At 40.5% G+C, this 11,969-nt stretch overlaps 1 protein-coding gene across 1 annotated transcript; it reads right to left on the reverse strand.

Moving 5' to 3' along the window:
• Nucleotides 1–3,793: 3,793 nt before the first annotated feature.
• On the reverse strand, nucleotides 3,794–10,963 carry six6a (SIX homeobox 6a). The gene is made up of 2 exons (XM_056392597.1): nucleotides 9,862–10,963; nucleotides 3,794–8,637 (listed from the first exon to the last, which is right to left on the reverse strand). Exons 1-2 carry the CDS (start codon nucleotides 10,431–10,433, stop codon nucleotides 8,472–8,474), a joined length of 738 nt encoding a protein of 245 aa, XP_056248572.1. The 5' UTR covers nucleotides 10,434–10,963; the 3' UTR covers nucleotides 3,794–8,471.
• Nucleotides 10,964–11,969: the final 1,006 nt, after the last annotated feature.

Raw genomic sequence — 11,969 nt, forward strand, 5'->3', positions numbered from 1 at the left:
CCAGGATGTGTCCTAATCAAACCAAAAGAGAAAATGCAGATTTCACATGAATCAGTGCTCTTGCCGACAAGTTCTGTCCAAAATGTGGGACATTGAAAAGATTGTTAAAGGCTCACTGACATCCCTGAATTTCAAATACAAAATTCAGAATATCTTCAGAAATAAATGCAAATGAACCACTTTTGTACAATCAGAATATTTTGACAAAATATTCAAGGTTGCTGACCAAAAGAAAAAAAAACAAACAAAACTTGCATGGAAGTCAAATAATACAAACCCAAACTGTACCCCAGACACAGTTATTGGTACTCTTGACTGATACTTGGCTGCAGAACCTTTGGCAATAAATGGTGCGCAACCTAAATGTTTCTTGTCACCATCTAGAAGCTTCTTGACCTTTAGTTTCTGCCACTTGCTATGCATTCAAGCTCTTTTTAAGTGTGCAGGAGTCCTTCTTGCAATGACTGATTTCAGGTTTTCAATGGGAGTCATTGCTGCCCAGTTTAAAACACTCCATCAACCATTCTTTTGTGCTTGCTGGATGTGTGCAACCGCTGTCCCACTGAAAGACCCAAGACCTTCGCCTCAAACAATTTCTCTGATACTGGGTAACACATTTCGCTCTGAAATGCCTTGGTAATCTTCTGATTTCATCATTCTTTTGATGCATTCAGTGCCTCAAGTACCAGAGGCAGCACAGCAGCCCCACAGCGTGATAGAACCTCCGCCATGTTTTACTGTAGGTACGGTTGTCTTTTCCTCATGGGTTTCATGTTGTCACTAACAAAACATGCATTGCATTCACAAAGAGCTCTTCTTTGGTTTCATCTGTCCGTAAAACATCCCAAAAAGACGGTAGCTTATCTATGAAAGGTTTTTTTTTCAAACATTAGTCTTGCATTTTTGTGCCTATCCTTCAATAGTGGCATCCTTGGCCTTTGCCCATGGAGCCCTATTGGTTTGGTGTGTTGAGTATGGTACAGTCTTTTATTTGTTCTTTTGACTGAGGAACTAATTTAAGTTGCCAATAATTGTGTATGGAGTATATCTTGTGTTTGTATCCTATTATTTCACAGTTATGCAAGTTTTTTTTTGTTCTTATGTTTAGTAACCTTGGACATTTTATTAAAATATTTCGGTTATACAAAATTGGTTCATTTCATCTGAAGATATTTTGAGTTTTGTAGCCATACTTGAAATTCTATAATTTTGACCAGAACTGTAAAATCATCTTAATTCGTATTTACTTAATGTAATTAAAAACTTTGCAGTTACACTCAAGGTCAAACGTGCAATCCCACCTTCAGTAATTTTATCACTTACAATGTTGCTGTTACAAAACCTGGGCTTATAGGTGTGGATGTTAAATATCACACAAACAATAGGCTATAATAGTTTGAAGAATTCATTAGAAAGACATTAAGTGGCCTGTCATGGAGGGAAAGCAGAATTAAAAGCACAGATATTCATCAACCTGCTGTGAATTGCAATGTTAAAATGTTAAACCGTTGAAATGTTTAAAATGTTTTTAAATCACTAACACGCAGATTTGAAGACAATACATCAAACCTTGAGGCAACACACTGACCTTTGGGTGGCCTTCACCCACGATGTATGGTCGTAAGATGGACGCATGGTCTTCTCATGGGATGCTTCCTGTTTGAAGATTGCTCCTCTCTAATCTGCGATTGGACATTTGATAAGTCATGTGATTTTAATTATATGACATCACATCTTGCGATAACCCCCAGTTTTATTATTGACTTTGAGGTAGACCTATCCCCGCTGGAGCTTAGTTGTCCTACATTACAGCGTCCGCATACTTTTGGCCACACGTCCAAAATGTTTTTAGAGGATTTATGTACAAGTGGTTCGAAGAACAGAGGAACGAGGATATGGCCAAAGTGTGAAAAGAATCAAACTCGTTAATGGGGTTAGCTAAACAGAAGGGATTATACACAGGGTTTATTGACTTCAAGTCAGAGAATCACATCAGGGTTTGCCCACGATCAACGGGGGAAGCCAAACGCAGGACAGGGACTCAAGGTTAAAGAGTTCATGTCCGCGCTCAGGGAGTGAAGGTGCACGGAGGTGAGGGTTGCAGCAGGGATGTGCAGCGTGGCTGGATGACAGGTGGATTAGATGAGTGGATGGGTTTCGGTGAGCAGGCTGATCAGCAACAGGGGGGCACAGGAAGCTCTGGGCAAAACGGGAAATACTAGAAACACAAGGAATAAACTGGAGGCACGGCCGTGACCCGTGACATGATCTTATAAATCTGATTATAAAGAAGATTATTGATAAATCAGGTGGAGCGTGCAGCCATGCTGCAGGTGCAGAGCTGGGTGTGTCCGCGGCGCAGAAAAATCTCCTGCAGCATCTCACTGCTGATTCAGAGGCTGAGTGGATCCATGCAAACAGATCAGCAGTAGCTGGGCCTAAATTACACAATTGCACACAAACTACTCATAATCTTCTTTTAAGGTTGTCATGTTATTCCTTATTCTTTGTCTCTTTAAATGTTAAGAGTTAATGAAAGTTAGTTGAAAATGAAATGAGGGGATTTATTATTTTTCTGACAAAGCTGTGTTGAGCTTGAAGCCACCACGTAAGAGATATCATTTACAGAAAGTATAAACTAAGCAGGGAAATTAATAAATATAATGTGGGGAAAATAAATGCACGGTTTTTTGGTGAGTTATTCTTTAAGTGGATGGAGAAATTTGCATTCATTGCCTTGTCCTTTTTATGAAAAAAATCTAATTCATTAATCTTTTAATAATTATTTGTTCCATCACGAGGACCTGAAACAAAGACACAGATCTTAAAATTGTATTAAGTCATCAGTGCCTATGTGCTGATGCCTCTCAATATGTTTGGTGAAAATTGTAGGAAAAAAAATATAATAAATAGCCCGCTAATATCTAACTTCATCTTATTTTGCTGTGGGTTGAAAAGATACCCCAGTGCTTCAGAAACGTGTGACATCTCTTATGTAGAGCCATGTCAGAAGTCCCCGCCACCAGGGGGCGTCACTATCACGCAGTTTCCGTCTCCAGCTCATGGTGATGGCGATGCAGCCTGTGAAGCCCACAGAGCAGCAGCCAGCTACTATAAATGAGATTGTTCCTTGAAGAGAAAGCCTCTCTGATGGGGAGAAAAACATCAGCCAGGTTACAATAACGTGTGACAAAGCAGATACATAAACCTTGAAATAACTGTATTTCCAAGGTTGGGAAACACTGAGGGGAGGAGCGGCTCTAAGTGAATGTTTCTGATATAAATTCATGGCCTTTGCACAATGAGCAGACACAAAAACGCCTGCTGTTGATTTCTTTGGCCCTCGAAACCAAACTATTTTGATGGTGAATTTATCAAAAGATCACCCAGTGAGTTCTGGTTTAACCTTGTAAACAACAAGCAATGGGGGTAAAATATATATATTTATATATATAGTGCTTTGGTTGAAAAACGAAAAGGGGGAGGACAAAAAGCCTGCTGAAAAGGACAAGTTTCCCCTGCTGAGTGACCTCGACCACTTCAGGAAGCGTGTTGAGAGGGAAAATGTGACAGAGTGACAGTATCAGTGTATCAGCCCTCCACTGCTGCAGACCAGCCCGACTGACATCTAACAACATGAGCATGTCACTTTAAATCCAATACTAATGGATTATAATAGTACGATTATGATTATGATGATTATTATGATTATTATTATTATCATCATCAACAACACGTATTCAGATCTTTTACTGACGTAAACATAACAATACAACAATAGGCTCCATGGGTATTTAACAGTTCATTACAGGCACTCAGTGGCCAATTTATTAGGTACACCTGTACAATGTAGTGCAATCCAATACAATAGATGTGCCATAAAACATACAACAGGGTCTTTACAGCGCGCATAACGTCCAGTTTTTGTGTAGGATAAATGTGAAATTCAATCATGTTTACTGAGGTAACGGTTGGGTTAGTGTTGTACTGGATTATATTACCTAGGCTACCTTGAGAGGTTTTCTGCATTTACATACATGAGGGGGGCAGAATATCAGAAACACCTCTGAGTATAACAGCAGTCCAGTACAACACCAACACTGACTACTAGCTCGGTGCTACATCATGTAACTTGATTAACACCTCAATGACAGTGTGACCAAAAACTGAACATTACTGGCATCATAAAAGAAGACTATATGGCAGAACAGTTGTACTGGATTGAAGTTTGTTCACGAATGAAGTGGACACTGGGTGTATTTTGTAGGCTATTAATAATTTGAATCTGCAAAGTAACTACAATGGCCGGCAGATAAATGTAGTGGTGCTAAGTATCATGGAAATACTCAAGTAAAGTGCAGTTAATCAATACTCAAAACTGCATTTGAGTAAATGTCTTCAGTTACATTCCACCAAAGGAGGAGCATCAGAAGATTAAAAACAAACATATACCTCTCCAAGATGAATAAAATAAATGTTACTGTACATTCTTTGAACGAACTGCGAAACCCCAAAATTACGCTCAAAAGCAACGTTTTTGATACAGTGACGCAGCGGGTAAAGGAGTCCGCAGACAAATTAAAACACTGGGCCCAGTTTAACTCGTATATCTAACTGGTTTCTCTCCATGTTCAAAGTGATATCACTGTACCTCCACACGCAGGGAGATAAACGCCGAGCTACTTGTAGACGCTGCGTGTTCTGAAGCCCCCGGTACTGTGCATATCATCATCATATACAAACTTCTGGAGTGAGTCTATGAGTGCCATATTTGATTTTACACTTCCTGACGCACAGAAAGCAGGTGTGCGAGGCAGCAGGTTCTACAGGTGAACGACCTCTAATACGGGTTCCTATCAAGGTTGGGTCCTTAATCGGCTCTTATAGTCCACTGTCATAGATTGTCATGATTTTAAATAATTAAATTCATATGACAGAGACAGCAGGCTGACGAGCCAGAGAGCACAGCACAGAGCCGAGGTAAATGCTGGTTTGGAATAACAAAACAACATGATGGTAGGTTTTTTAGCAGAGATCACACTTCAAAGTTTCTTCCGTCCACAATCACAATGTGAAACTGGAGAAAAATCTGAACCCGTTTATTTAAAGAAAAAAAAAAGAGGGGGCATCTATTCACTTTTACACAAGTGTTGTGTTCACCTTGTTTGGTGTGGCAGCTCAAGAGGGGAGACAGATGGAGCGTTTTTTAACCGCCTGTACATTATCCGTGACCTTCGGTCTGTCTCCTCCCTGTAGTATATTTCAAAAAATGCACATACATCACCTTATAGCTCCATTTTATCCTTCCTCTGGTTAGAGAGTTCACAGTCTTAGTAATGAAACAATGCTTTCTGGTGATGTAGCAGTTCAGTCATCTACAGATTGCTAAAACATAAGAGAGTAAATGCATAATGTTTATGTTTTTTTTTTTTATTATTTATTTATTCACTTATTAGTTTTTAATGCTCCTTCTTGTACCTAGACCTAGTTATAATCAATTTATCAAATCAAATGTAGGCTACATAATCGTTACTGTTATTATCATTATTGTTATTAATAATAAAAAGTATTAATTAGTGCTAGTGGTGGAAGGATTTACGACCTGTAGTCTATAGTCTTATTATATATAATATAATAAACTCATAGGTTATTAAGGCACCTACAGCATTTTAGTTTAAGCCTACATTATAAAGTTTTTAACCAGTTTGTGTCTTTATCAAAAATAGCTTCGCATACGGCTCCACTTCATTCAGATGCAGCAGTTCTGCAGACAGCCAGTTGTCATACATGAAGTCATTTAACAAAGTATAGCGCGCTCCAGAGTGACTGCACACAGGGCGAGGTTGACAGATTCAATCACAATGAAGACGTATAGTGAAGGCTGCAGCGCGGCCTTCAACTTGTCATAACCAAAGCTGATAGAGCATCTACTTACACAAGTTAACAGCACTTATCTAACAAACCTTAACTTGTCAGATAGTCTGAAGATTAAAAATTTGCACAAGTTCTGCACACCATACTGAGATATAAGATGAGATGTTTGCCAAGGTTAGGTTAGTAATAATAAAAAATAAAAATAAAAAAGATGAGGCATTTTAATTGATTTACAGCAGCCCACAAACTATAGCCTGCTAAATAATTTATGAAATTACGGACGTTCAGTCAATGTGCTGAGCTTGTGAGCAGGCTACTACGAGTAAGAAAACAATCAACTGGTAATTAAATCCTTTTAATAGGCCAAGCCATGAGCTCACGCTATACTGCGCGCACACGCGCACGCACTCTCTCTCTCACACACACACACACTCTCTCTCTCTCTCTCACACACACACACTAAAGTTGTGATTTCCGTGCCCCAGACTACCCTCACAGGAGTCTTTTCTTTGGAGAGGGACCGCGGTCGCTTCCCTTCACAAAACAGCGGCAGGGCCCCTTTTGTCTGAGCAGGGACCGGGACCATCATTAGCACTGATTACCGCTGACCAGTTTGACAACCTTATTGACTGCGAGAAAGACTTTTTCATCTAGTCCCCCGGTCGTCCTTATTTTCAATAGAAACGGAAATATTCAGCCATTTTGTCCCCGTGTCTTGAAAGAGAGGCAGCAAAAGTAAAAAAAAAGAAAGAAAGAAAGAAAAAAAAAGCCTCCCAACCCCATTTATTTCCCTTCACTTGTTTCCTCTCTCTCCATACAGATTTAGCCTCTGTGTTGTTCCAGCTGACAGACTTTTGTCTGTTTAAGAAGTTACTGTTGCCTCATTAATTGCAAATAGGAGGGAACCAGGTGTCTGTCCCATCAGTCGGAAAAGCTCAACTTTAACTTCTGCTTTTGTCTGCTTTTGCTCACTTTGCTTTATCCCGGTTGTCACTACACATGGGCTTAGCAGTGAGCAATTTGTTCTGGTTTTAAGTCTCTTAGTCCAGTTGAAATGTTTACTACTCTGTGCAGATAAATATATTTTACTGATATTGTTTTCACCCCGGAGAAGGATTTTATAATCCCAGATTTAAATTTCGAAGGATGCTGCAAAAATAAGTAAATATCTATGTTAGTCAAAAATTACCTGTTGCAGAAAATATAATAGCTTTAGGCTATAGCACTAGAGGAGAGTAGTAGCTGTTATATTGTGTTAGGCTAATTCTCTATAGTGTGAAATTACATTGAAGGAGTTAGACTGCTAAATCGAGCAGAAAACATAAACCTGTTTTCAATTTAAATGAAAAAATAATCTATGAAATAAACAGATAGCCCATAATTTGTAATTGTAAGATAATGCTATATTTGTGCATTAGCGCTACACAAATTCAACAAAACATGATACTGATTTAACCATAATAAACCTGTCATGAGGGGGGCTGTAACCCTTTTTTATTTATGTTCGTTGCAGAGATGCATTTGCACCGTGCTGCTGATTACTAGACCACAGCCTGGGTGTCTTGGGAAAATGGACACTTGCACGATTTAAGATGCCTGTTTCTCTATCGTCTAAAGCTCATTTCCACAATCTGTTGTGTTTTGATCTGTATGAGCTCTCTCGCAGATCATCCGGGTTAGTGAGTCGGCCTCTCCGTGACCTCTCGCTGTCACCCTGCGTTACAGGACACCAAGCGTGTTGGCCAATTAGGCCTCGCTCTAAAACGTGTCAGGGAATATAGCGGTGTGATATCACGAAAAGTTTTCTCTTCATGAAAACAGCCAAGAGGATTTTATATAACAATATTAATATTTTCCAATTTTATTGATCACTTTGTGTCTTTTTTTTCCACACGACAATGCAAAAAAAAAAAAAAAAAATTAAAATTTATACTCTCTTCATCAACAATTATTTTATTAAGTTATCTTTACTTTTTTTTTTTCTTTTACGGAAACACATTTTCACTAAAGCGCGCATGCTCAACAGGTTCACCTGTGTACAAGGTAAGTATTAAAAACACCAAGCAAATGAATATGAAATTCGAAGAGACAGAGCAGATCGTTTTAAATAGGCAAATAAACATTATTTATAAAACTTTGAAAGTAAAGTAAAAATATCACAGTTCTTTTTCAACATGAAATACCCACAGAGAACAGCAGGTTATAGGCGCTCGGATGCATTCATCCCTTTTCCTTTTTTTTTTTTTTTTTTTTTTTTTTTTTTTTTTAAATCTTTCTTCTTTTTTACGTTTCATCTCGGGGCGTTGGTTTATTAGTCCGTGAATATGATTCGTCCGTATTAAGTTCAGTTATCCACACGTGGGTAAAACGCAAACAAAAGTATAGTAGGTCTAAAAGGATAAGGACGGGCAGTCAGATCACATCCCCTCATGTTTTGGCAGCCGTCAAATATCAGTCAATATCAGTTTGTATGTGTCTGTGTATGTGTGTATGTGTTTTTTTTTTTTTTTAACTCAACGCAGGCACTATGACTTGTTTTATTAGATTGTCTTTCACTCGTATCCCTCTTTAATTCATCAACACCCTCGATCTGCCCGTCAGATGTCACATTCACTGTCGCTGGAGGTGATGGAGATGGCCGAGGCGGCTGCTTTGCTGGAGAGACTGGCCTCCGGACTGGACGAGTTCCCCAAGCGGTCCACGGTGCCGTCCTCGTCCGCCAGGGATCGAACCGAGCCGCCGGACAGGACCTGCTGCTGGAGCCTGACAGACAGAGGGACAACATGGCGTGAAAACGGCTACAGTGCAGGGCGTTTAGTCTTTTCAGTGTTGCCAAAATGAGTGCCCCCCCCCCCCCCCCCGACAAATGTTTGAAAAAAAGGATGAGAAAATAATCTAGTTGCACAACAGTTTCTTCCTATGAGGTTCTTGAACTGATGGTCATTTTATTTTGTAGATGCATTTCCTGCTGTTTTTCTAAAAAAAAAAAAATATTGAATGTCTAAAAAATTTCCTGAAACAAAAGGAGTGAAAGAAATTGGACTGTTTCAAACCATGATATTGTTTTTTGTCATTTTCACTTTCACATTCACATTATAAAATCAAATTAGCAAAAACTGCCATTTTTGGTGGGGTGTGCATTGTTGAAAATATCCTTAATAAAAACAAATAGCACTGTTATGTTATCAGTTATCAATTATCAATTTTAGATTTCCACAACAAGACCATAGATAGACCTGTAGATTTCAAATGGTCTCACTAATGAATGTATAGCTCACACCATTCATGTCAGTACCCACTGGAAAATTATAGGCTATTTTAACTACATTAATAATGACCACTACACAAGTGTGACCTCGACCCACGCTGCAAACAGGCCTTTCAACAGAGTGACGACAATTGGACTTAGCAATTATCGCATTAGCGTTTAAAATAAAATAATGTGACAGAGCCACTTGCCTACCAGTGTGTAATAACAATCAAATAAGCATAAAACAGCATATTAATGTAGCTCGAATGCCCGCGTTAGCCTGAATGTTGCTCTCCAGTATTGGTTTTAATCCTATTCACAACAATTACGAGTGAAACCATTTATCCAGAGCTTTGTTCTCCCAATAATCTATTTGCTCTCCAAATATTTTTTTTATTGTCACTCTTACTGGCTGCACATTTTCTGCATTTCAATCCCCTTAAAATATAATTTCATTATAGACACTGTGAGCAGCATTTATTACAAAAGATAAAGCCCTCTGATTTGGGGATTACAGGATGATTGTGTATTCGGAGAAATGACAGAATCGAAAGGCTCCAAGCAGCGTGGGTTACGGCCTGTTTTTTTTATATTAAAATGAATGTGTATATTAAAACACATGGTGCATAGATCGAGTCCGGATACAGGGTGTTTTTCATCTCTACTGTGACCAAATTGTTTGTTTACTGCTGCAGGTATCATGATCAGAAACCATCCACGAGATGCATGCAGCTCACCTGTTCTTCGCAGCCGCCGCTCTGTCTCTTTGTCTGCGATTTTTGAACCAGTTTCCTACTTGTGTGGGTGTAAGTCCAGTAGCCTGTGCAAGCTCCCTCTTTTTACTGGGGTTCGGGTAGGGATCCTGCAAATACCATTCTCTTAACAAGTGCCGGGTTCTCTCCTTGAAGCAGTGGGTTTTCTGCTCTCCATCCCAGATGGTTCTGGGTAAGGGGAACTTCTTCCGCACCCTGTATTTGTCCACCGGCCCCAGCGGGCGTCCCCGCAGCTTCTCAGCCTCCTGGTAGTGCGCTTCGAGCCAGAGCGCCTGCAGCTTCGTGTGCGACTCTTTGGTGAACTTGTGGTTCTCCAGGATGTGGTAAAGTTCACGGAAATTGCCGGTGTGGAAGGCGACGACGGCCCGGGCCCTCAACACCGACTCGTTCTTGTTGAGGACCTCGCAGGCCGCTGGCGCTACGGGAAGCGACCAGAGGAAGCGGCCGAGGCGCTCGACGTCCCCGCTCTCCTCCAGAGTCTCGCAGACCCCGGCGACCTGCTGGGGGCTGAAATTCAAGATGGGCAGCTGAAACATGGAGGCTTCTCCTGTGTTTCCCTCTCCCCCTCCTTTCTCCTCTCTCTCTCTCTCTCTCTCTCCTCCGCGTCGAGTCCTCCGCGTCTTCTTTCCGTGCGCCAAGGCAATCCAAGACACCCCAAAAAAACAAGGCAATCCCAAAGTTACCGAACCAGTCGCCTGACCAGCCGTGAAAAACGCAAACACCAAGCGCCGCGGAGGAAGGAACGATGCTGCGTGGGGGCCGGCTACCGCATCCTCGCGCTTGGCAAACTTGGCAGGCAAAGGGCTGAAGGTGCAAGAAAATTAAAACCGGAGCAGCGATGTATTTTTCAAGGTAGGCTGGGATTGAAAGTAGCCTACGAAAGAATTAAAGCCGGAGCCGAGATGTATTTTTCAAGGGGGGAGAAAAAGACAGTCAAGCCCCCTCCGATGATTTCCTATTGGACTTGGCAGATTGGCTGCCCGGTTGCCATGGATGCACGTCAATCACTGTCAAGTTCGGCCAATCAGGCGGAAAGGAGATCTCAGCACCTCCCTTTTTAAAAATAATATAAACATTTTGACCTTTTTGCTTCGCAGTCTTCAAACGTTTAGCTGCCCCACCGTGCTTTCCAAACAACCGCTGCCTTTGTGCGGCGGGCGGTGTTAAAGAAAGACTCTTCAGTCTATATAGTGAAGTGCCAAAGCAGGCAAACACGCTCAGCTCAGTCTCCCTTTACAGCTCTTGAAACAGGCAAAATGACACATCCCCGCTGACTATAGGCTGCCCCCGTCCTGCCCTGAGATCACTAGATAACATTAGGCAGTGTTGTGTACATTTTAGACAATATTTACACTGTAGATATTTATACTGTGTTTAGCTTGCTCCACTCAGTTGTGACATTTATATTGACCTCACTTGTGATGGGCTATATTTTTTAATCCACAGTCTCATTAGTCCTATAGGTTAATAGGCCTACTAAAGCCCACATTGTGAGGGGGTTTTATCCTACAATCTAAATGTATGCCTCCTTTTTTAAAAATAAGATTATAGTTCATTTTTATATCCAGATATGTTCAATATCCTTTTATAGACTAAATCATCAATGATAAATTGTTGAGTTTTTTTTTTTTTTTAAATGGTCGATGTGGCTTTTATTTCAAAACACAGTTTCACAACCTTCAAGAGAGTTAGTCCCCACGTTTGTTTTAAAGCTCACAAAATCTTTATTTATTAATCATAATAAATTACATTAAAGCCTAAGTTATGATGATGCATGCTCTTTTATGTGGGACAGGAATAAATGCTCTTTTTGAAAACACAGGCTAATTGACTGCTGTTATAGTGTGTGTGTGTGTGTGTGTGTGTGTGTGTGTTGGTGTGCCCTGCAGACTTACAGTAGCTTATATTTACAATATGGTTGTATCAGTACCGACAGCATCAGCGCAGGGAGGCTGCTTCCAAGCTGTGATGGCTGTAAAACGTAGCAGGGGAGAAACGTTGTATTTGTGTGTATATAGGATTATCACGGTCCTGCCAGGCTACTCGGCTTTAGTATCAGGCACACTCCGTTT

This window comes from Seriola aureovittata, chromosome 13, assembly GCF_021018895.1.
Source record: "Seriola aureovittata isolate HTS-2021-v1 ecotype China chromosome 13, ASM2101889v1, whole genome shotgun sequence".
NCBI classification, from domain to species: domain Eukaryota; kingdom Metazoa; phylum Chordata; class Actinopteri; order Carangiformes; family Carangidae; genus Seriola; species Seriola aureovittata.

Coding starts and splice junctions, on each gene's coding strand:
- six6a (XM_056392597.1), bottom strand. CDS start 10,433: ATGTTTCAGCTGCCCATCTTGAATTTCAGCCCCCAGCAGGTCGCCGGG. Junction 8,638..9,861: donor GCGGCGGCTGCGAAGAACAG/GTGAGCTGCATG, acceptor TCTGTCTGTCAG/GCTCCAGCAGCAGGTCCTGT.